We start from the raw sequence: 26,090 nt of genomic DNA on the forward strand, positions 1-26,090 counted from the left end.
CCTATTGCTCAGAAGTGGTGCTCTTTTGCACAAAAAAACACCCCAGTTTTGTTTTTTTTTTTTTCCAAGTGTCCAGAACTAGTTTCATTGGCTGAATCTTTACACAAATTAAAATCCTGACAGGTAAAGGCAGGTACTTTGTTAGACTACTTCTAGCTACGGGCAGATGTATCTATTCCCACAGTGGCTTGGCAGGTGCTTTTCAGCAGCTGGTGCCCTTTACTGGTTTGCCTTTGTAAGTGTTCCCATCAGATTTTCAACCATTTCAGAGGCAGCACTACACAATATACACATGCTTGGCAGCTGTGTAGAAAATGAAACAGGCTTAACGTTTTATTCAAATCAGATGCAGTCAATTTTACCTCATGTTAATATTAAAAAGTGCATTTCCCTATTCATATTTGCATGAAAAGGAGCAACCAAAATACCAAATAGCTGTAAAGAACATGGAAGTCTCACATGACAGTATCTACTAAATATTTTTCGGAATTTTTTTGCTTAGTATATCATACACAGCCATGCTAATTTAGAGCAGACTAAAAGAAATTAAGTTCTCTATATTCACCAGTAGAGATATTCTCACTATTAGACTTTGACCCATACTGGCAATTAATTGTTCTTGTCTTCAGGCTTATATTCCCCAAGAAGAGAGAACTGGGATTTTATAGAGCTCTTAAATAAAAAAAGTTGTACGTTACTAGTACTTAGAATAAACAGAGTATCTATAAACGAGATCTGTTTAAGTTTCAATTACATCTTCACTAATGAAAGGACATTTAAAAATATTATTTTATATTTGTAAGGATTTTTTTCTTGCTGTATCTACATTTATCAGTGTTTATTGCATATGTTTTCATCAATATCAAGTCTTTAAAAACACAAATATGTGTAAAAACACAACCCAGACGGACACAACAAAGGGCTTATTTAACAGTTTTTCATAGCATTTTTGTCACCTTCAACATCTGGGGTGTCTCAAGTGTGGCTTGTTCATGTAACACAACTGTCAGACTTCTAAGACGTTGAAAGGCTCTTATATGAGTGTGTAGACAGATAAGCCAACACCAGATTTAAATAAAGCTGTAATATATTATAGAGTATACTATCCTAACTGTTTAGAAACTGATGTTTAAAGAAAAAAGACAAAAGCTTTGATAATCTTAAAAAAATAACGGCACAAGACTACAAAATGTCTTCAACTAAACTGCACATGACGCTAGGACAAAGGCAACTTAACAAATAATCAGATCCTATTTTAAGCAGTCAAATTTAAGAGACTACAAGACAGGGAAAGGCATTAGGTTATACTTGAAGAGCAAGAGGAAGCCTATTGGCCAAAACCAAGAAGATAATTTTTCACATTTCTGAAAACTCATCTGAAAAATTTGTGTCGATGAGCTAAGACAGCACACACTGCAAAGGAAACCTTCATTCAGCCTGATTCTAAAAGAATCGAACTTGCTCGGTGTCAAACTAAAGCAAACAAACCTGCTGCGAGCCTACCAGAAGACAGGTTGACGACAAGAGGTAGACAGAGAACAGTATTTTGGAATAAGAAAGGTTATTTGGAATAACCTTTGGAAGAAGATTACAATGCTAGTTGTTGTGTTGGATGTTTTTTTCAAATCAGGGAAACATTGTACCATCCAAAAATATAGGTGCAAGTGGTTATCTATGAATTTTTCCAATAACCCTGGTAACCCAAAATTTTAAGAAATTACCTGCATTACTTCCCCATTCTTATGGGACAATAATAAAAGCCTGTTTTCATTGTACTTCTCTGATGAATGTCCTTCCGTTATCTACAAAAATAATTTGCTTTTAAATGATCACATTACAGTGATTTGATCCACAACATCCACATCATACGAACAGGCCAAGGAGGACATAGTTTGAGCAAATACAGGCTTACATCTCACCAGTTATATAATGCCTCGCTCCAAAATTCAGGAAAAGCGTGATTATTTGCTTCCTTTACCTTCATTCCTTCCCATCCTAAAACTATGGCATTACTTCCACAGCAGCGGATTGACGGATTGTTTCCGTACATATGGGCTGCTGCTCAGTGAAAGGTGTTCTTGGCTCAACGTAAAACCTGACGTAAGATCATCCCTCAGTTCTTTTCTCTCTCCAATTATTCATCATCTTCCTCTCTTTTTTGCATCCCACATACTTCTGTATAAGGGACATCGACCAGCGTCCTGGTTTCAGCTGGGACAGAGTTACTTTCTTCCTAGTAGCTGGTGTAGCGCTGTGTTTTGGATTTAGTATGAGAATAATGGTAATAACACACCGATGTTTTAGCTGTAGCTGAGCAGTGCTTACTGTCAGAAGTCAAGGACTTTTCAGCTCCCAATGCTCTGCTGGGTGCACAAGAAGCTGGGAGGGGGCACAGCCGGGACAGCTGATCCAGGCTGGCCACACAGACATTCCATACCATATGATGTCATGGTCAGTATATAAACGGGGGAGTTCGCTGGAGGGCACTGATCGCTGCTTGGGAATGGGCTGGGCACAGGTCGGCAAGTGGTGTGCAGCTGCATCTCTTGTTTTCCCTGGGTTTTATTTCTCTCTCTCTCATTGTTTTCCTTTTCATTACAATTTTATTATTATAAATAGTATTTAATTTATTAAACTGTTCTTATCTCAACCCATGAGTTTTCTTACTTTTGCCCTTCTGATTCTCTCCCCCATCCCACTGGGGACGGTGCGGGGTGAGCAAGCGTCTGTGTGATGTTTAGCTGCCTCAACAATCGGCTTGACTATCTATTTTGCACAGACATCTTTTTTTCTATTTAAAAATAAAAAAGTGAAAAATCTGGCAAGCTGAGGGAGGCAAAGGTGAAGATATATAAAATAGTGGTCTGTTAAAAAGCATCTGTTATTTTAAAAATCAACTCTGCATTAATAGGAAATATATATACACACACCCATATACGTGTTGTATACATGCATATATATATTTTATTAATATATTTTAAAATATCTAAAATGCATATATTACTTTTTTTTATATCTATGATAATCTTGGACTGAGAATGTAAGAAGCATCACGGATTAAGGCAAAGACTCCAGTGATGTCATACCTGCCTAATGCCAAGACGTCTCAGAGAAAATAGTTTCAATTTCTCATCCTGTGTTAAGAGACAGATCCTCTCGAAGACTAGTAGTATCCAACACATCTTTTTTCTGAATTAAAAACCACAGTTTTCCAATGCTCAGGGTATACCACAATTCTTAGTGCCAGGTACCACTGCATTTCAAAATGTAACTTTAAAATAACTATACAAGTTACAAAACAAAATGCTCTGCAGAAACACCATGAAATGGCTGAGAGGTTACCATATCCAATACTGTGGTTCAGCTAGCACACACCTGGGATGTGTATCTCAGGGAAAGAAGTTGTACTATGGGTTTTGTCAGAAACCAAAATATCCTTCTCTATTTCTTGCTTTCTTAATTTTAGAACAGCCTTGATATCACTGTCCCTGATGACACTTCCCTTTCTTTTTGTGTTTTCCTATTGTATACCTCTTCTGAAATAGTTCATTCTTTTCTCTCTCATTTCAGCACTAGCTTATATTCTAGGAAATCTACTTCATATATTTTGATACAGGCTTCAGAGATGCAAAAATACTCTCATTTCAGGAGAATGTAGATATAGTAGATATATGTTTAGAACAATAATCTCAGATTATCAGACAAATATATCCATCTGTAAAGCATTTCTTGATTATATGTTTACTCTTTTATTACCTACCTACTTAATACCTAATCTTCCCTTTAGTGTTAGTTTTTAACTTCTCGAACTCATGGATATTTGAGGGTAGTAATAATCCCTGATCCCCTTAAGCGTTGCTCCTAAGAACTCTGCCTTGCTGGAGCTTGGACACCCACATGCCATGTTAAATCAAGGAATTCAGACTTTCACATTTCATTCTGGAATTAATGCAAAGTTGTACTACAACATTCATAAAGTACCTGTATTTCAATTACCATATCAAGTCTATTTGATATGACCATATCAAATATCTTTCTTTAAATTATTTAGGTATGTTTTGTTTTAAAGGTGTTACCCAAAATAAATCGAGTTAATAATCTGGCATGTGGTATCATTGGTAGTATTAAAGGCTACATCAATAAAGTAAGAATATTTTTCAAAATATTTTTCAGAGATTTATCACAATGATGCTTTCTATTGCTGAAAGGAAATACATTCTATATCTGTGTAATCAGGAAATCATGTTTGCATTTCTCCAACATCAGATTACTGGTAAATTTTAAGACTAGAATACCACTTTACAGGTTGCACATCATAGCAACAGATCTTTTTGGTGAAGAGTTAATGAACTGTTTCTAATAAGAAATAGGATTTTCTTAATGGAAAAGATAATAATTCTACACAAGACAGAAAACAAACTGCTGGTTTGGCATGAAGCACATATTTTTACGTGCTTTCAGCCAAAGCAACAGTATTTATTCAGACAATTTAAACAAACCAATGCAAAAGCACCTCAGCTAAGGCTGTTAGTAAAACCATTTGATGCAGAAATTGTACATATTGCACCTAGAATTCTAAAGTAATGATAAAATACTCATTAACTCAAATTCTGAAGAAAACTAAGCCAGAACTCACAGGCTTTAGGATTAACATCAGTGTAGAATCTTAACCCCAATATTCTTGTTAACTTGTTATTGCACATATTCTACCTTCTTTGGACACCCACTCAAGAAATATGAAGACAGACTGATACTGACTAATACTCATTACCAGCTATTAAAAATTCTATATCTTGACCTACATGGTTTTTCCCCTTGTCTTAAATTGGGAATAATGATTACAGAACTTGCAAACTTTCCTCAGAGCGATTTTTTAGTATCCTTCATTGGATAAATGACAAGATTTCAAAAAAATTAAAAGTATTTAAAAAAATTATTCCATTTGATCCAACTGTCAATTGCTGTTTGGAGAGTATACAACAGAAATATACACTAAGATCATCTTTGGAATAAACGGTCCAACATTCTGGATATAAGAAAATGTAATTTATGAAAAACCATCCATAATTCTATTCAGCAGACTTACCTTGTACAATTCTACAAACAATAAAACATTACAGGAAAAAAGGGAATATTGATTTTGTGATAATTCCTTCATATAACGCAGAGAGAAAAAAAAACCCCAACATTTCTTATTTAGACCATTAAATAGTGCTAGTAAAAGGAAATGGAAATAACATGAAGCAAAGAAATAAATCTTACCCTGAACACCCACTTTAGGTAAAAAGCTGAAGTCATTTTTCACCAACAGCAATTTGTTAGATAAAACCTGTTTTCACAGTCTTGAAGAGACCTGACCTGAGTTTATGACTTTAAAGGTACATTTATTTGGCAAAAAGGCTGGCACAAATCCATTGTTATAAGAAGTACAAAAAATATATTTCACTAATGGTCAAGCTGCACCTCAAGTAGCCAAAGCTAATAAATCTAAGCTTGTCCTTACTCTATTTTTTTAAGCACACCACTTCCGCAAGTAGTAGTGCCATAATACTTCAGATTAAACTGGTGTGACCGACCAGCTATTTATAAGCCACGTGGGCTTGTATTGCGGTGAAAACACAGCTCTCCAAATAACAAGCTCCAGGAAGAACAAGTATCTACAAATCCAGTTAGGGGTGGGATTTGCTGCCTTGCAGTAAGGCGAGACCCCTTCCCCTTTGCAACTGCTTCTGTGGGACCCAGTGCACCCTTCTGCCATTGAACACCAGAAATGTTCCCAAGCAGCAGCACAGCACCCTCCACACAAACCACTAGCTTCTGCTCCCAACCCAACAGGGGCAGGAAATAAAGAATACGAGATGACACAAGTGGAGTTAGACCATGGCAGGTAAAGGACGGTATGACAAAGCAGAAAAAGGAACAACATTGACAGGAGAGTGCTAATGCCAGCAGTTTATGACAGATGCTATGGTATGCTTTTACAGCTGCTTAATTGTGAAAGGTTGGACACTCCTGATCTTGTATTTACAGTGCATAATGGGATTAGGTAGGAATGGTAGCTACAAAAATTTGGATCTTTGTCAGTTTATATAATGAGTTTCATCTCAGCATCTGTATTCTTCCAGGCACTGATTACATGACACTTCAGAAAAATCTGCCTGTGGAATACTTTAACTAAGCATGAAGTTAAAGTCTAAAGTTCTGACACTTTGCAAGGAGGCTCTAACTAAACTAAATACTAACTTTGAAAATATTAGCCATAAAACTTCAGATAATATAGTGCCAAACCTAGCCCAAATGTGTTATTTCTTCATTCTGGAGTCCAGTGGAAGGTACATCCTGACTGCACTGCCAATCCTATAAAATAGAACCTCCTGTTAACGTTTGGGCTAGTTTAAGGCATTGTTGCTTCCTTTGGTATTGGTTCACATAAATTTTGTTGTCTTGCCTTATATCTGTACAAAAGAAACAAACAAAAAATAAGTCTATACATGTTTAAAATGTGTTTAAAATATGGTTTGTTAGAATTAATATTTAGAGGAATACATTTCCCTCGTCTTCTCAAGCTATGTTTACTTCAACTTAAGGAAATGAGAAAAACGTAAGTAATCTGAACTAGTTAAAAACATTTGAAATGGAAGATTAATTCAGCTTACATGATCTAGAGGTTTAACTTTCAGGGAACAGTTCAAAATATAAATGAACTCCCTATAATGAAGTCAGTTTTGACCTTAAGAGCTTTGAAGATTAAATTTAATAGTTTATCCTGCAGTATGCATGTTACATGGTCAAATGCTCCACCCAAACTTCTGACAATGTGATCAAAATCACATAACTCATGAGAAACAGAGTCCTTAAAATTACTTTTATGTAAATGAAAACATACAGACTAAAAAGAAAAGAAGTTCCTATGATACTTCAAAAACACATTTTCAGTTGAAAATGGAACTTTTATTTTGAAAGAATATAAACTAGCCCATTTTAGACTAATTCTTACCTTCCCTCTTTTAAAAGGAAAATTAAAGGTAAAGTTAACTTTTTGACAATTTAGCTTCATTACCAGCATTATGTTATGTCTGTACCACACAGATTCTCTCATAGACCTCCTTTGTCTCTTAAAAGGCAGAGGTGACACAAATGCAAACTAGTAGCCAAATAACAGAATTTTCACCTGCTAGGTACTGTGAATATTAAGTGGAATAATGAAGACTTTTGGTCCTCAGACTCTGCACTACCACTGACTGCCACCTCTGCTGCCCATTGGAATACTTATGCTACTACCAGCTGCATTTTCTAAACATATTTTGTCTGTGAAATGCACTTAGCTAAACAGCAGAGCTTCCTCGTCTGTCTTCGTACACTCCCAGACCCACTCTTGTCAACCTAGCCAATACAAATAATTACTGAATAACTAATTTTATTTTGTATTGCCACTATTCTTCTCACATTCCTTCTTATTGCTCACACTTCATAGTGAGGTTTACTTCTTTTTGGTCCTTTGGGAAAATTGATGCAGTTCAGGTTTTTAACATCGAATGAGCAAAGGTACCACTGGACATTTTCAAATTGAGATGTAGGATTCTTTATATTATCAATGGCATGTAAATGTCTTTCCCTTAAAAAGAAATCTACATCAGCCATTAAAAAACTTTCCATAAACCTAATCTAAGTAGCAGCACACTTCCCTCTACAATGCAAGAAACTAGACTGTCAGCTATATAGTACTTCTCCTGACTACGTACCCTCTCCACACTTGGACAAGTTAGTTACCAAGTAAAGAAGAACCCAGAAGGCGGCCTAGGAAATTTTCTAGTTGTACAAAAACTGCTGTATTCTCTACCTGAAGCAAAGACCTGTGTGTCCCACAAATGTCCCTCAGTTTCAAAGAGGGCACATGTTTAGACAAAAAGGTCAAAATCTTCTGTAGTGCAAAACCATTTTCACTTCCGCCATCTAGTCACAGCTTCTCATAGCAAGCAAAAGAAAGCAGGATGTTACAGAGCAGAGCCTGTTATTACCAAAGAAGTATATCACAAACAAAGGGGATCACTGTCTTTTATCATTATTGTGTGAGCAAAGTAGCTCTGGAAGGGTTACCAGCAGTTTATAACAGCTGGCCTTCCCCCAGCAGGCTGACACCCCACATCTTTAAGATCTGAGGGAGTATTTCCATCCCCTACTGCACTGAGCACCTGGGGATCTCACCTGCCCCACCTTCCTCTTCCTCCTCCTCCTCCCCCCCCACCCCAGTTGCTCTGTGGCAAAAGAGAATTTAAGAGCTTAAGCCTCAAAGTCAGTCAGTAAAACTATTCTCGGAAAGTAGAAAAGTGATCTATTTTCCAGATGTAAAAAGTTAATTTTACACAGAGAAATACCTTAGAAAACCCAAAGTATTTGCTTCTTTGAATATTGGGACTAACAAATAGTACCTGAGGCAAGGACACACAGCCAGAGCTGGCTCTCAGCAAAGCAAGAAACTCACCAAAGTGTGACAGAAATGGAACTGGTGAAATGGAGAACAGATGAGAACTAAATGAATAAACTCAGAGGAGGAAGAATATTTACAATTTTTAAAACCATCAGGATTTCTCCATAAAACAGCAAGCGCTTGGAGAGCTGTGATCAATACCCTTGTAAAAGCAACAACAGACAGTTGGTTGTTCTGTGCTTTTTTTATCCTGGGGATCTTTATTATTACAGGTTGCATGTCTATTGACTTGTTAAACAGAATGAGTACCTTAATCTATATGTTTAGACCAACTCAATGTCTTACATCAAAACCCTACAACTAATGGCATCTCATAATAGTCAATAGTATCGAAACTCTCAACTTCCTCATGATGCCTTTAGATGCTGCTATGAACTATCTGCAGTTATATTTACTGTCACCTCCCCTCCTTGCCCATCTGTTTACATTTTAGACAATCCTGCAAACCTATCTACACAGACCTATCTTATAAGCACCTATATATGCTAGGGAGAAAGCTAAAAAATTTTATTTTGCTGTTTCTGCTTACACTAGTTCACCAAAAAGAATAAAACATTGACAGAAAAACTTCTTGCCCTCTAAATTGGCTCAAGCTAACTGGCAAAAATTTTAAGCACCAACCAAGATTTTATGAACTTAGAGATATAAAACAGCTGTACAGAGAAAGAAAAAAGAAATGTTGCCCTAACCAAGATACTTACATTTTGACCAGGCATATCTTAAACAACAGACACACTGGCAATTGCAGCCTTTTTATCTCACTGAAAAAGAGGTGCTATTCAACAAGATTCAAATCTATGAGTGTCACTAATGGAAACGGGAGTCTGACAAGTCCTGCAGTTGGACAATTTATATTAATAAATGTGCCATCTTTCACTGCAAACTGATATCAAAGTTGGGGGTGGGAATTAACTACATCGGTGTTCAGACATTCAAAATTGTATTTGCTGTTGACACGCCTATTTGATCTCCTGTAATAGGAAACATATGGAAGAGTAAAGTTCTGAAGAAGGTTGTTTCTATTTCAGAATTTCACTGTAAAACTGAAAAGTATACGTCTTGACGATACACGATCTACAAAGGAGATTATTTCAGAGATTTGTATAACTGATGCATTATGTAACATTTATTTTAAATGTGTTAAAACCTACAAACCATTTCTTTTACATTTTTCTTTCTGAACGATATTTTTTCTGAAACAAGTTATTGTCTCTTGAAATATTGGTACTTCTTGCAAAAAGTTTGCAGATTAGTAGGTAGTATTTAGCTTAGGAGAAAGACTTTTCATTGCAAAAAGCTGTCATGCTGAAAATTGTCATATAAAATGTCGCATTTTATAACTGCAGAGGCTCGACTTTTCTATCTAGTTAAGCTGTCAGTCACTTCATAAACATGACGTTAGGTACTGTCACCCAAGCAGAAAGAATAGATTCAGAATTGAAAATCAAATTGTCTTCTGTTTTAAAAGAGTTAAATCTTTATGTAAGACACAATCTTTACTCAGAACCCCAGTAAAGTGCTCTGGGTAACTGTATTAAATTTATATTCTCATTTCTTGTTTTTCCACAGGCAAAAAAGTGGGAAACACTTTTCCATATTGTATGCTGCTGAAGAACTAAGAAACATAAAACCTTCTTCATATGTACATACAGCCTCTTCTCTATGTCCCTGTACAAATCAATAGCAAATCTTCCATTAATCAACAGAGTTGACATATATGAGGAGTGAGCAGGTACATGTGAAGGAGTACTGCAAGTTCTGGACTGTAAATACTAACAACAAATTTAGTTCCCAGCTTTTTCACCAATTTAAATCAGTATAAGTTAAAATGTTTATTTTTGTTTTACTTGCATTTTTCCTCTCTGCCCTTTATCTTCTATCATCAAAATTTTGCTAATAACGATTTGCCTGCTTCTGCTTAAAGAAGCACTATTCCAGAAGGTTTTGCACCCCACACAGCCTGTAACACCGTAACTCAATACCCCCACAACTGCATTGTACTGTAAGACTAGTCTGATGGACTGCAAAATAGTGCTGTGCAGTCACAAGCCAACCTGTACAAGTTCAGATATAGAAGCCCAGGCTCACTTCATGTGGTCTCCAGAAAGAGAACAGAAAATTAGTAGCAAAGAAACTAACTGGCTGCATTTACACATCACGTATCACAGTATTAATTGGTGATCTTTTTCAGTTAAATTTTCGTAATACAAAGTAAAAACTAATTTAATATCTTTGAAATGGTTTACTCACCTCATCTAAGTCTTTAATATAAACGATTTTCTCTTCAATACCAATAGGCATTGGTTCACTATGGGGGATCTTCACCTCTTCATACATTTTATTGTTTTCTCTCTGAACTGCCTCTGGTAAGAACACCTAAAACAGTATTACAGGAAAATTAATTGAAAGTATGAAAACAGAAAGTGTCATTACATATAACCCACTTTGAACAATGCTTTACCACTTTCCTTCAAAAAACCGAATCCGAAATAAAAGCAATTCTCACTGATTCATTTTATAGATGACACTGAACCCCCAAAATGGAAAATAATCAGTGTTATTACTCAGAAAATAGTCCCCAAAAGACAAAAAAAAGGTAACTCGATTTTATTACATTTCGAAAGCCATTAAGTCTAGAATTTCATAAAGCATTCATTTTGTTAAAGTCGGTTCAATGGTTTCCAAAAGACAGGAGAAAAATGGTATTTTAATGATTTAAGTGACCATAGAAATAAAAACAAATATATTAAATGAGAATGAGATTATTTCTTCTAGAGGCAAAATAAAAACAGAATATATGAAACTGTTTAAAACCTTCTGCAAAGAATCATGGCTTCCTACACTGGGCTCTGATAAGGAGGAGAATCTCTAAGGGAACAAAGGGAACAACGCTGCACATTATTCACTGGGAAAGATGTACTGTTCAGGAAGGGTCATGCACCAAACACGTACCTTTGCACCCCCAATGAATGCTGATGTTTTCATAGCTTCAGCTCGGGAATCATAAACATGCGGATAATGAATTTTTTCGAATTCCATCTCTCTCTGTCTACCTAGGACTGGCATACTTCGAGCATTCAAAAGTGCTAGTTCTCTGTGAGCAGAAAAAAACCTGCAATAATTCTGCTCATTTTAGGCAGCCATCACAGAAACTGAATGCTGTATATTAAAGTCAGAGCAAAAGCTGTGGAAATTTATGGAATCAAAACATTGCACAAAATCATTAACAGAAGAATTTTAGTGTTATTCTCTGGTATCAGTTAAACTAAATCCTTATAACACAGTTTTAGATAAAAATCAAAATTGCAATCCAATAAGCGCAAGGCTTTCCTAAATGCAGTTTTGCCTCTTTCTAAGCAATACAGCAACATGTATTCATAGTTAAATACCAGCCCTACTATATTTTTCTCAACATGAAATATAACAGCTTATTTGCTCCTTATCCTCTCCCTCCCCTATTCCTCCCACTACCTTTAGCTGACAACAAGGAAAATAGTATCCATTAATCTTGACAGGGAAGAAAAGAAAGATAGTTCTGATAGATTTAGTACAGACTTCATAAATCTTAAGCTAGTGTGTGTACAGAAACTAAGAAACATAGCCTACCCCTCTAATCTGCATCTCCAGCCCACATAGATGAGATCAAGAAGATTCTCATTAAGCAGATCACTGCTTTCTTTCCGTGAAAATTAGGTTTTCATATTAAAAAAATTCTACCCTTGTAATAAAATGTGACTTGAAGTCAGAATCACCTAATCACCAAAGCAAACTAAAAGAAAATAAACTATTATGATATGTTGAAGTAGCATTTCTCAACTTTTGGCATATATTACCTTTGCATCCGCAGCTCTTTGGGATCAAAGCACATTAGTCCTTCTCCAGAAACTTCCCCGTCCTCCCCAGCTTGTTTTTCTTTTCTGGCATTTCGTTTTTCTTCCCGTCGATATTGTTTCATTAACTGCTTTTCTTGTTCAGACTGAATTGTAACTTGACAACCGTAATTGGGCTTAGCATTTTCTCCTATGAACTTCCTGCACTGTTCTGCAATATGATAACAGGTGTGCATATCCATAAGTACTGGATTCCATCTTTGTTTTCCACAGTTTTCTTCTAAAGGTTTGGTTTTTTGAGGTTTGTTTTCTTTTTCAAGGGTGGCAGGGGGGTGGTGTGTGTGTGTTTAAAGATAGTTTAGCTTTATTTAGATGACCGTGCAGCAGTTGGTCTCAAGGACTCTAAAAGAAGTACTAGCTTATGTTCCAAAGGTAGGATGTTTAAAGTTACCATTGTTAAGCAAACAAAAATTCTTCAATCCAAAGCAAGAGTATGGGCTAGCAGCAAAAGGAAGGGCTTTTTTCTTTTCTGTATTTATAATTTAATCAGCAGTGGAAACGCCACTTATCTCTCCTCTTACATGTATGCACTGATGAGTAGAATGGTGTGAAAACAGATTAAACAGGCTGGGTTTTTTAAGCAGCCTCTTCACAAAACAATTAGGGTATATTTGCTAGATAAAATGATTGTATTGACAGCATGCTCCTAATGTAATTTCCCTAAACAAGTGAGAAAAGAAATCCTGTTGTACACAAGCACAAGGACTCCTCTTTATGTGGAAAGCAGGACTGAATCAAGAAGAATCAGAACCACATCACCATTACAGCAAACAATTAATCTAGGGGAGCAGGGAACCCGAAAAAGCCCAGTCACATTCAACCCTCTAAGGCCATTATGGCCAAAACCAAAGACACAACCAAGTCTGTTATACGCAATGGGGTGGAGAGATTTGTTTTGTTTTTAACTATATCAGTGTTTTTGTACTTCTGTTTTCAAAATTATGCAAGCAGATTATTAGTTTACATAGGTTTCACTGAATATTATATACTTAATTCAATTTTGTTTCATACGTACTTTTGCAGTCAAACTCCAAAGCTGAAAACCTGAATGCTTTTTTTTCCATCAAATAAATCCACTAGACTGATATTTTGAACAATTTGTGCCACCTAGTTTTCACCTACAGTAACAGTGAAACTCCTACCTCTTACAGCATGCCTACTGGATAAGGTGACTATAATTTGTTAAATAGCATTGAAAAAATTGTAATAAACTGTCAAAAAGTTCACATTAACACCATCATGTCTGTAGCTTTAACTCACTCTCATATTAAAAGGGGACAACAATGGATGCAATTTCCTAACTAATTTAATTCAGACTCAACACACCAGGGCAAAGAACTGTTACTTGATTTGTCTGATAAGCACAACAATCACCTTTACTGCATGGAAATAAATTACATAAGAAATAGTCAAATAATACAGCATGCTACAAAAATGCAGTACACGTACAGTTCCTTGATTTGTGTTTATTTTCTCAAGACACAAATTACTTGAAGTTAAATTTCTGCAGACACAAATTTTTCCCTTCCCCAAGTGCAATTCTGCAAAGATAAAACTTCAACTCCCATTAGAAATATCATTTTGTTCAACTTAAAAGAAAAAAGCCTTATTAAAATTAATAAACAGAACTTGGAGCAGAGCATCTTCAATCTCAGGGAAGATACTCAAATATCATTGACTTCTTTACCACCATGAAAGAAGGGTTCTCTCATCAGTGAAAAAAAGCATACAATCAGTAATGCTTTCCTATTTTCTCAAATGCACAACATTGAAAATATTCTTCCTCCACATTCTAGCAGAAATTACTGTGATAGATTTTAATGATGGCATAATGAAAAATAAATTCAGAAAAGCTTCCAAAATACTACTTCTGCTAAGCAAGAAGAAAAATATTTGTGTAACTAAAATCTGCACATAGAAGAAAAACTATAATAGTTCAGTTTCTACTGAATGCATTTTAAAATTATTATTTAATTATTTCAGAAGGGAAAAAACACCTATACACAAAACCTTGTTATACTGATAGCATGACATTCTGCTTTGAAATCACAAACAGATAAAACTAAGTGTTATTCTGATGAGTTTAGATTAACCATCAGCACAATAAGACGTGAACCTCTAAACACTTGCCTATATAACTTCCACTTAAGATAAACATATTTAAAAGGGTTTATTTGAATTTTAAAATTATTGCAAGGATACATAAATCCACCATTACTAGTTTTATTCACATTTTTCTAACTCCATATGTTGTGAACATGCAATAGACTGCATGGAGCTACGTCTATGTAAGACTTAGGATAAGTCTCAACCTATTCACAATCAGGTTTATTTTTTGTCAGAGAAGACAGTGAGAAGACTTGTTTTTAAACAGAAATTTGTAAAACAGATTTTAAAAGAATTACTCTGTCCAGGCAATTTATCTTATGAAAACAAAAATCACAGTATAAAACCTGAACCCCTTTTTTCCTTCTCACTTATCCATCCTTAAGCTTAATTTTATTTATTCAGAAATGTTTGTTATTGTGCTTTTTCTCCCCAAGACCTACATTTGATGATAACACAGAAGTAGAGAGTAAACAGGAAAGCAGATGAGGAATAAACAAAGATCAACATATTTCCAGAGTAATCCATTAAAATAGAAACAGTAAAATAGTTAATACACTTAAAAATTACACATGCCCATAGGCATTTGAAAAATAAATAAATATACACAACATGCACTTGTTTCCTCTGTAAAACAAAGAAATCATGGTCTGGTTAAAGACCATACAGGTTTTTTTACTTGCTTTTTAAATACACAGAGATAGTACTGTTGTTTGAAATATAACTGAACAGTTAGAAAACTAGTTTTTACCTGTTTTAGAATAAAAATTTTGTTGTTGCTTACCTTGCAGAGTCTGGAATCTGTTATCATTTGGACAAGTCAAAGATCTTTCCAGAATCAGAGATCTGTTCTGTAGGAGTTTCTCTATGAGTTCAAAACCTTCAGGACCTAGCAGTTCAAACAACTGCAAAGAAAACAGAGTCATAAGTCACTGTCCAAATTAATCTAAATTTATAGATAGAACTGCAATATTTAACCAAATTAATAAACTTTGACTCCAAATAATTCAACCCAAAAGGTATAAATGCTAGTATTCAGCCAGATTCTCTATTACAAAAAGGGAAAATTATAGAAAGTTTTCAGCTGGAAATATTTAGGATCTGTGAATTTTGTCTGCTATGTAAAACTACATTTCTCTTAGAGATTCTTGTATAAAATTTAACTCTTCTCAAGACTAAACCTTATGTATCTTACTTTACGGTTATTTACACAAATTATGCTGCAAATTTATTCCTCCACAATCTAAGCAGATAAATCAAGAGAACCAATGCTTTCTCATAGAAGTCAGATAAATAGGAAGTTATTCCCATTCCAGTGAACAAGAGTTATAGCCTACTGCATTTTCACAGTCACATCCTTTAAAAAAAAAAAAAAAATCACAGATGTGGAGTACAGCAGGAATTTGAAGAAATAAGTCAACACTAATATCGACTAGTATCAACTTCAGCCCTTACTACTTGCACAAATAATGCTGTGTGAGCATGTGCAGTGTAACCACATGACATAGGGGATGTACACCAGAACAGAATTTAATCCCAATAAGCACTATTTTGGACCAATGATTCTTACTCAAATTATTCTCTTGTAGCAAGTTAGATGAACACAGTTGTGAGAATCACAGAATCATTTAGGTTGGAAAAGATCTCTAGGATCAAGTTCAACCATCAACTCAACACCACCATGCCTCTTACGCCATGCCCTGAAATGCCACATCTATACGTTCTTTGAACACCTCTCCGGGCAGCCTGCTCCAATGCCTGACTACTCTTTCAGTGAATCAAAATATTCAATGTGAAAATATTCAATATGATAAATACCCAATCTAAACCCTCCTTGATGCAACTTGAGGCCATTTGCTCTTGTCCTATCACTATTAACTTGGGAGACCACCACCCACCTCACTACCTCCATCTAGGTCGTTGTAGAGAGAGCTATAAGGTTTCCCCTCAGTCTCCTCTTCTCCAGGCTAAACAACCCCAGTTCCCTCAACCTGTCCTCAGAAGACTTGCTCTCCAGACCCTTCATCAGCTTCACTGCCCTTCTCTGGACATGCTCCAGCAACTCGATGTCCCACTTGTACTGAGGGGCCCAAAATTGAATACAATATTCAAGGTGCAGCCTCACCAGTGCCGAGTACAGTGGCACAACCACTTTCCTACTCCTGTGGGCTACACTCTTCCTGATACAAGCCAGAATGCTCTTGACCTTCTTGGCCACCTGGGCACATGCTGGCTCATGTTCAACCAGCTGTCAACCACCACCCACAGGTTGTTTTGTGCCATGCAGCTTTCCAGCCGCTCTTCCCCAAGCCTGTAGCGTTTCATGGGGTTGTTGTGACCAAAGTGCAGGACCTGTCATTTGGCCTTGTTAAACCTCATACAGTTGACCTCAGATCATTGATCCAGCCTGTCCAGATCCCTCTGCAAAGCCTTACTACCCTTGAGCAGATCAACACTCCCACCTGATTTGGTGTCATCTGCAAACTTACCGAGGGCACACTCAATCCCATCATCCAGATCATTGATAAGGATATAAACAAGACTGGCCCCAAAATTGAGCCCTGGGGAAAACCATTTGTTATTGGCCGCCAACTGGATTTAGCTCCATTCACCACAGCTCTCTGGGCTCAGCCATCCAGTTAGTTTTTTACCAGTGAAGAGGACACCTGTCCAAGCCATGAGCCACCAGCTTCTCTAGGAGGATGCTGTGGGAGACTGTATCAAAGGCCCTACTAAAGTCCAGGTAGATAACCATCCACAGCCTTTCCTATTCCACTAGGCAGGTCATCTGGTCATAGAAGGAGATCAGGTGGGTCAGGCAGAACCTGCCTTTCCTGAAGCCATGCTGGCTGGGCCTGATCCCCTGGTTGTCCTGCACATGCCATGTGATGGCACTCAAAATGAACTGCTTCATAATCTTCCCTGGTACCAAGGTCAGGCTGACAGGCCTGTAGTTCCATGGATCCTCCTTCCAGCCTTTCTTGTAGATGGGTGTCACATTGGCAAGTAATGCTTTCACTATTTAAAGTTCCCTTTTCTACATAATACTGTTTTTAATGGAAAAAATCCCACGCAAAACACTAAAAGCACTTCCCTGTCCATCTTATCCATAATTATTTAGTTAAAAATCAAAGCATTATGGTAGAGCAGTAAGTAACTAAGAACCCATTCTTGATTTCTAATACTGCTTAAAACAATTTTTCTCCATTTTTTTCAATTTCCAAAAAGGAAAACAGGGCGATTTCTCCTTAGTCTTCTTTAAGTTTGCTGCTAATATTATTCATACAACTTCAGGTATCAGGTAAGAATAAAAGTTATGATATACTTTGATGTGATGTTCTATGAAAGGGTAAGACCTCAGCACTGTACTATTCAAGTATTTCTCTTCTAAATATAAAAAGAAGAGAGAGGTCTCTTACTGTCCTGTATTTAATTTGCCAACTCCTTAACAGAGAGTTTTTCTGTGGCTCTGGGAACACCTTGAAATAACTTTATGCTGCCTCTTCATATATTTACAGAAGTTTGAACAGTACCAAGGGCATCAGATCAATGATTCCTTTTTTCAGGCCAATCTGTACTTCATGATATAAGCTGTCATTTAAAGATTAAAAAAAAAAAAAGTATTACTCCTGGCCCTCAGGGTTTCTATGAAAAACATACGGTTTGTGCAAATTAGTATAGTGATGGCAGAGTTTGCAGAGACCATGGAATAACAGCAGTGAAATATATGAAGTTTTTTATTTCTTTCATTAGAGTAACCCAGGATGGCAAATTGGAGAAGCAGTCTGAAAAAAAAAAGCAATAAATGTGGAAAATAGAGAATTCTATACTCAGATAGAAGACACAAAGTACAAAAACACAGGACAGGGAACTGCTGGCTAGGTGTCAATTCTGCTGTCAAGCTTCTCAAGCTATGACGGATTTCTCTTTATCTAGCCTTCACTAACAATGATCACTAGTTCTTGTCTTTTGCATAACTGTTCGCTGTCACTTTACTGCCACATTTTAGCTATTATCTAAAGATATATGGCAACCTTGTTTTTATCTTTCAAAAAAAAGTGGCACATTAGTACTGGTAAATTTGAGAAGTAGGTATTTTCCAGTGGTAAATGCTTAAGGCAGGGTGGGAACAAATAATTACAAAAGCAATAAGTGTATTTGAAAAAGCTTTATTGTATCAAGAACTGAATACAAGCTTGCCTCAACTTTCCTAATGTCCTGTTGACTGTGGAATACCAGCAAGACAGGGAAATTAAATGTTTTCATTTCAACCAGATCTGGGCTTAAACACAAGCTTCTCATCAAGGCAGCATACAGAGTGTAAGCATATTCAGATTTACCATGTTGCCCCCCGAAACCCAAAACAAACACACACACACCACCACCCCGTCACCCCCAGAAGGCAAACAACACATTAGCCCTAAAACATCCAATGTAGACCTTCAGGTCTGCACAGAACTCCAAAGCATCTGTCGCTGGAAACTGTTAAGAACAAGCTAGAAAAGCATCAGTCAGAAAAGATGAGCTTTGATGGGGAAATGGGTGACATTGTTTTTTGGAACAGGAAGATATTTTTTTCCACTCCTGTTTTCCCAATATATTCTGAAACAAAACCCACCCACATCAAAACTGTTCCAACTAATTAGAACAGCAGAGCCATATGACGAAGCAGTAATGGTACAGAATGCTTTCTACTCTATGGCCAGAGGTCATGAAGTAAAACCAGTATCTCTTACTCTGTCCCCAGTGAGCTAGGAGCTCAGAAGAGTACCAAGGTGAAACTGCATATCCTACTCTCCAGACAGCCTATCAGTCAAAGAGAACTGAACCCATACAGTATTACACATGACAGACTCTGCAATGCTCATGTGGTAAAAGTCACTCCATTTTGCCTTCTTGATCTGTGGACAGAGTGTGGTATTCATCTGCTGCCAGCAGTTTGAGAACTGTCTGTATCACCTAAATAATCTTGCTGCTGTCTGAAAAGGAAGAAGGCTTTCAGATAATTTTAAACAGCTAAGACAGGCTGAGCTCATTGTTCAAGACTGAGGGGAACAAGCTAAAGGATACAGAAGACCAGAAGCAATGACCTGTTCTTATTGACAAGATGTCTCCTACGCCTACTAGAAACCTGCCAGGGATCATGGGTGGAAAATAACCATTGAAAGCTAAACCAAGACAGAAGTAGAAGTGCTGAGACATTGAGAAAAAATTAGAGCAAGATCTGTCACCACCTACCACTGATGGTGAAATGGTAGCAAAGGTAGAAGTAGTTTGCAAAGAGCAGAAATAACTAAACTTGAGGACTTGTAAAACGAATGTTATTAATCACCAGATTTGTTCATATTATAGGACTAACACACTGCTTCCTAATTAAGGTATTAAGAACTACCACAGAATGCTGCTATTTCAAAGTGAAATTCTTTGTCTTCTCATTTGCTTAGACTTCCAAAGACATGCCAGGATCCATTCATAAGTCTTTAACATTTCAGAAAAACTTCAACATTTGTTGGAGTTTTTAAGCCTGATTTCCAAAGTAGTCAACAAATTAAACAACAACCTGAACTTGTATAATGGTAGACATCATTGAAGATCTAAGCAGCAACTGCACCCTATGGTAACTCATGAAAACTGGTATGAGTTTGAGAGAAAACACCACTTGTTGGGATCCAACTTCAATTATGTGAATGCTGAGTCTGACATCTTCAGAAATAGCACAAAATTAGCTTCCTTAAGAAAACCTTTCCACTGTAAGAATTACATTTTTAGTATAAACAGTCACGATACCCAAATAATCCTGGGCCAAAGTTTATACAAAGTAACCACCTCACTGCTGTTATCAATCTTACACTGGAAAGCACTTAATTTATAGTGACAGGTTGACTCTATAAATCAAGGAACAGGAAAAATAAAATTAGGAGCTGTGTTGAACTGCCTTGTGCCTACTAGGAAAAATGAAGCCCCAAGGCACAGAAAACATCTGACCAAGAAATAAAGCAGCCTTCTTTTGCCAGGACGTAACCTTTCCTATAGCAGTTTCATTTTTTGACGGTATAAATTTTAGTTATCAACAAAGGCTGAACCAACTGTAAAAGAGCAAAATCCACAACACCCTCCAGTACCTACTAATTGCTGATGTAGTCCTGACTGCCACAGTTCAGTCTCATGCCTGGATGTTCAGCTGGAGGCACAATGCTGAACTGACTGGTTTCTAAAGTTGCTTTGCATGTTGATTTACAAAAACCAAACGTATCACTTGTCACGGGAGGCTGTGTCATTTTCTAATGCCAGAACAGACTCCTCCTGATGGCATTCAAGGAGATTGCCCTACTACTCTGCTGAATATGTCCGTCAAGAATCAAACTCCTCAGAGAGTAGTGGAAGAAAAACAAAGTAACCATTTGTGTAAAATAGAAAGCTTAAGAAAGTTATGAGGCAATTTGTCATTCCTATCTACTCTTAAGCCTCTCCAAGTGACAAAGCACTAACCCCCAATGAGCTGCATTGCTCTTTTGGACAAATATCTAGTGTAAGCTGCACAGAAATGGCTAATATTCACTACAGAAAAGGAGAACTTCTTCAAAGGTTTTACACTGTTTAAGGATTTTGGATACAATATTTTGCTTCTAAACATTTTGCTTTCTCTGCTAGAGGAGAAAACGCAAATTGAAAAACTGTGATGCACTGCTAGTAATTTACATAGCTTAAGAGGCTAATTATTATGTTTCATTCCAAATGAAATGCTTTCCATTAATCAAACCCAGGAGTTAGCAGGGTCATACCCAACTCAACCCAACAGTCTGTGGGATGAAACTTCTAGCATTCAAATGCCAACTAGAAGCAATGAATCTTAGAATGACAGTAAGGCTGGGGACCATGCTGATGACAGCCTAATGGTAGCTTTTAGTGAAAATATTTCGAGGAACTTGCTGTTACTCTGGTAATTTCTTCAACACTTTCCTAGCACCATACTTATTTCTAACATAGTAAGCTTCTGCCTCTCATCCCAAGTGCTTACTCTAAAAACAGGACAATAGGAAAATTCATGCCTGAAATAAAGATGGTGAAGGCTTGAATGGCAGACACATGATCCTGACACTTGAGTCTGTAACTTGAATGCCGTCAATTACTTCACACAGCTGATGAAAAAAAAATTAAACAAAGTGTAACACTGCATGTAAGTAAGTAAGTAAATACATAAATAAATAAATAAAGTTCTCAGACCTACAGTTACCCAGATCATGAGCCTTTCAGGACAGCCGGGTAGGAAGAAAACACCTGTGCAATCTTGTTTGCAAAAATCTGTGAGGGTTCTGATACAGGAAGTGGCACAGGGACATAATTCTGTATTCAGTGTAGGTGCTAGCCTTTCAGATTTCATACATTATTATATATTCTGGCCTGAAAAGTCAATGTCCAAGACCCTGAGAGCAGCCAAAGAAATCTAGCGAATGTTCATAGTTGCCTTTTTATTAAGTTATAATGAGATAAACTAGACAGCAGGCAACAGTTGGAGAGGCTGTGTGTCAATTGGTGGTTTCTTGAATACCAGCCAAACTATTATGTTCCTTAAGTCCGTAACAGATTGTACCCAAAAGGCAACCCTGACTGCCTTCAATAACAAAGGTCCCAGATGACTTCAGCTACTGCTCAGTGACCATAGACATAGATGAGTGTGATATATGGTCACTCATATTTGTTTGAATAATTTTCACATATCATTTTATGTGCATAGCCTCAATATCTGGAAGAAAGTGTAATGAGTAATAAGTCTAGGAAACAAAGAACAAGATGTGTCATATTGCATTAGAAAGGTGAGGCAAGGTCACCATGCTAAGGATTTCTACCGAATAGACGCTAGTTGTATGGAAAAAGCAAGGAGACATAGACAGCAGTCTTGCAGACAGACAGCAGTCTATATGCCCAAGCAGGTAACAAGCAAAAAGGTGAACCACAGTGAAATGCATGACACAGTAATTTTTTTCAAGTACGGATCAGCCATTAAAAGTACATCTTTATTATTGAACTCACAGTTCAAGATTGAAACAAGATTTTACTCTGAATGTTAAATAGATTATAATCAGTTTTCAATTCCATATGGCACAATTTACAGGGAGCCTTGGAGGTCCTTAGTGTGACCTCAAATATGAGGTACAGAACTGTGAGCATTATTTTGACATCATAAACTATCTGCCATCTCAAGGGCATTTTCTTGATTTCTGCATCTATGAAGTGGGAAGGGATCCCATAAATCTCCGAAAATATTTTGTTTTTCAAATAAGAAAAAAAATAGACTAGGAATGGTCCTTGTACCTTGCTTGAGTCTTAGTACTAAGTACTGCTCTGCACCAATAAATGAATCAGAAAAACAAATTCAGCCAACCAGTGGTTGTCCTTTGTATCTCTGTATCTTTATAGCCTAACAGCTGCTCTAGTTTGTGTAGTACCACCTACACAGCTAATTGCCATGCTTGCACTTAGCAGCTTATTTGCAGATGATATAGCTTTTAAAGGCACAGTTTTGAAACCGCAGTGGAAGAATCATCTCCATAGCACGATCTCAAATGTCTTCTGTTCTAGTAGCTCTTAAGTAACTGAAATGATTGCTTCATTTCAAAAATGATAGGAAAAATACAACATTCTTCTTGGGCTACAGGTTTACTGGACAAGCTGTCTAGATATAGAGTACCAGACAGAAAAATTCATGTTAGCTACTGCTTAAAAGATTCAGTAACAAAAACCAAAGACACTGAAGATTGAGGTTTTTTTTTTTCATGAGAAAATTCAACACAAACTTCATGGATATAATATATACACCGATTGCTGATTGCTACTGTGCTGAAAAGTAATGGACTATCACTACCTCTAACATCTACAGATTATAGAGGACGACTTGGTTTAAAGAGAAATCTCAGCTGTTCTGTATTTTCATGTTTCTTACAGGTTGATTAAAGTAAGACAAGCCAGACAAAGCATAAATTCTTACCCTTGTTATTAAAAACAGGTATTAGGTATGTGAGAAAGTAATTCAGCTCTCAGATCTGCTTTTCTTTTTTCAAGCCTGGCATTTCTGAATACGCAGCCCATCACATTAAGTCCACCTACACAGAAATGATCTTCCAGTCCTAGGAACCATTTCCACCTAGAAGACTTGCATAGAGTCTTAGCAAGCTCAACTTAACTGCACTTGCCTCACAACAGAACAGTGGCCAGGCACTTCTAGCACTCTGAAGGCAAGGTGCAGATAAACCATGTGTATGCAGAATGCTTTTCTGATGGCTGTTCCTTGGTACAGGGGCTGGAGAACTCTCATATTGCAACCTCACTGATCACTGGAATCAGATACGACAGAATGATGTGCTCACGAGCAGGCATTCTAACGGGACAAGGAGCACCTAGCTCTCAGGCAGCCTCCAGCGGAATCAAGTGCCAGCTTCTTGAGAATGAATGAGAAGTTACTACTTGTCATCAGTGAGGTCTTAAGGGTCTGTCTGTGAAACCAGTTAGCTTCACTTTCAGTCAGCAATTGGAAGAAAATAATGAATTAAATGTAAAGTTAGAAACAAGCAGATTAAAGAAAAACAGCAAAATTCTATGAATTCCCCTAATAAAAGCTTTCATTTTTACTTATAAGATAGAATAATGCTAAGTAAGAAGGAAGCTGATGGAGAAGTTTTCATATAACGTTGTCTTTGGGAAAGATCTTTGCATAAAGATAACGCATTCATAACAAATTCTTACTCAACATTCAACTTTTGATTGCTTTTCTCATTACTATATTTGCAGTGCAACAAAAAACACTGGAAATCTGGTCTTCAGCCCGGACACATTTTTAGTCCAGATGTAAAAGTTCAATATGCAAATAAAGACACAGCCAATTATTCTTTTTAATAGTGTTTCTCCTCTGCACGTCAGCATACCCTCTATTTCTGTATTTCTGTATCCACAGATCACTATGCAATTTTACTTCAACTACAGACTAGTAGAAATAAATGAATCACAGCACGAAAAATTCCAAAATGAGTATTAAAACAGAAAAACTAATTTCTTAGAAGAATCAGCCTACAGTTACCGGTCAAGACTCCTTTTCAATCACACTGAAATCTGAAGTTAAAACACTGAAATTGATCAGTTACAGGAGAAAAAGAAGATAATTATTCTTATAACAATACTCAAAACCCAGACTATCAGATTGAAAGTATATGCAAATATTGCCTACTAGGCCTAGAACAGTCTTCTTCCCAATTTAATTTCCTATCAGTTTTAATTACAGATATCTCTTTAGCATTCTTCTTATTAAAAAGAAAAATAGCATGAAATGTCACAGCATAGTTCTAAAATATTTGCTGGAAAGCTTTCTCCAGCTTCTTGTGCAAATCCGTACTAAAACTGTCTACCATACTTGACAGAGACCAGCACAAAAACACAATGCACCTTTAGTAAATATTCTTAATATTTTTAATTGAAAATAAGTAGACTGGAGAGATCACCACCATCATCAATGTTTTAACACTGACTAATTGGAAACTTACACAGATGCACTAATTTTGAAAATTTCAAATATATAGCTACATGGCAACTTTTACCACCTTATTTAGCCTAAAGACTTCGGTAGTTAGAAATAATGTCAAACCCAGCTACAAACAGCATACATGCCTTTTGAAAAGGAAGCCCCAAAGACCAATTTAAGCCTAAAAAAATTTGCTGTTACATGACTTCTTAAACTAGTATTTATCTTCAGAAGCATTCTGGTATCAGCTATTTATGAATTTTGAAGAAAAAAAATCCTAAGATTAGCTAATTGCTGCACTTGGCACTTTTCTAAGCATAGGGAGCAGGCAAGTTTGGAATTACTGAAAAAGTATTTGTAAAGGTAATAGACAGATGCCTGTGCCACCATTGCAGTAGTACAAATCCAAATTCTCACAAAAAGCAGTACTCTTGGCCGAGCATGGAGCCATCCACCTCTAGTCCAACACTTCTGCTATTCTAAAACGCAGTGACAACATATGAGAAAATGCCAGAAAGCCAAGCAGTTAGTTCATATTGCTCAAAAGAGGTGGGTGATGGAGAGTAGCGAGGGACTCCAACACTGAAAGCTAGTTTTGCCCCAGTTAGGATAGTGAAGCCAGAATTCTAAGACCCTCAGTGAAAGGCTTGTGAGGCCCATCGGGCCACCCAGGAAACAGGCCGAGAGGCCTCACGCCTCTGCTTGTGCCAACCAGCCCCAGGCTGTGTGCTCCAACGCCCTGGGCTGCCACACGTTCAAGCGGCCAAGAAGGAAACAAGACAAATTTTTCCCTGAAACGTAGCCTTTTGTATTATTTTAGGTGTGTGCAGAAAAGGAGAAAAAGGGTTTCAGCTAAAGATGAATTTTTAGCCTAGCTCTCCAAGGAAACAAGGCCTACTAAATCACTCTGTGCATTTACCAGCATGTGAACTAACAAACAAGTCTTAAGCCTCTTCAGTAACTTCCGAATTTGACAGAGAGACAGAAATTTTCAGGGATCTGAAGGGGCCCGTGGAGGAGACTGATCCAAATGACTGCTCTTTGTGCCTCCTGCTTTCACCCTCTGCGCGCTGCAGCACGAGCGCAGCGGCATTGG

General features: G+C 36.9%; 1 protein-coding gene across 4 annotated transcripts in view; it reads right to left on the reverse strand.

Moving 5' to 3' along the window:
• ASCC3 (activating signal cointegrator 1 complex subunit 3) overlaps nucleotides 1-26,090 on the reverse strand; it is a 281,717-nt gene that overhangs the window by 216,587 nt on the left and 39,040 nt on the right. For all 4 annotated transcript variants that reach the window (XM_075087348.1, XM_075087349.1, XM_075087350.1 and 1 more), the window contains 4 exons: nucleotides 15,269-15,389; nucleotides 12,322-12,529; nucleotides 11,441-11,582; nucleotides 10,739-10,864 (listed from right to left, as the gene is read on the reverse strand). In XM_075087348.1, coding sequence (XP_074943449.1) covers nucleotides 10,739-10,864; nucleotides 11,441-11,582; nucleotides 12,322-12,529; nucleotides 15,269-15,389 — 597 coding nt within the window. The remainder of the gene's footprint in view (nucleotides 1-10,738; nucleotides 10,865-11,440; nucleotides 11,583-12,321; nucleotides 12,530-15,268; nucleotides 15,390-26,090) is intronic.

This window comes from Phalacrocorax aristotelis, chromosome 3 (assembly GCF_949628215.1).
Source record: "Phalacrocorax aristotelis chromosome 3, bGulAri2.1, whole genome shotgun sequence".
NCBI lineage: Eukaryota > Metazoa > Chordata > Aves > Suliformes > Phalacrocoracidae > Phalacrocorax > Phalacrocorax aristotelis.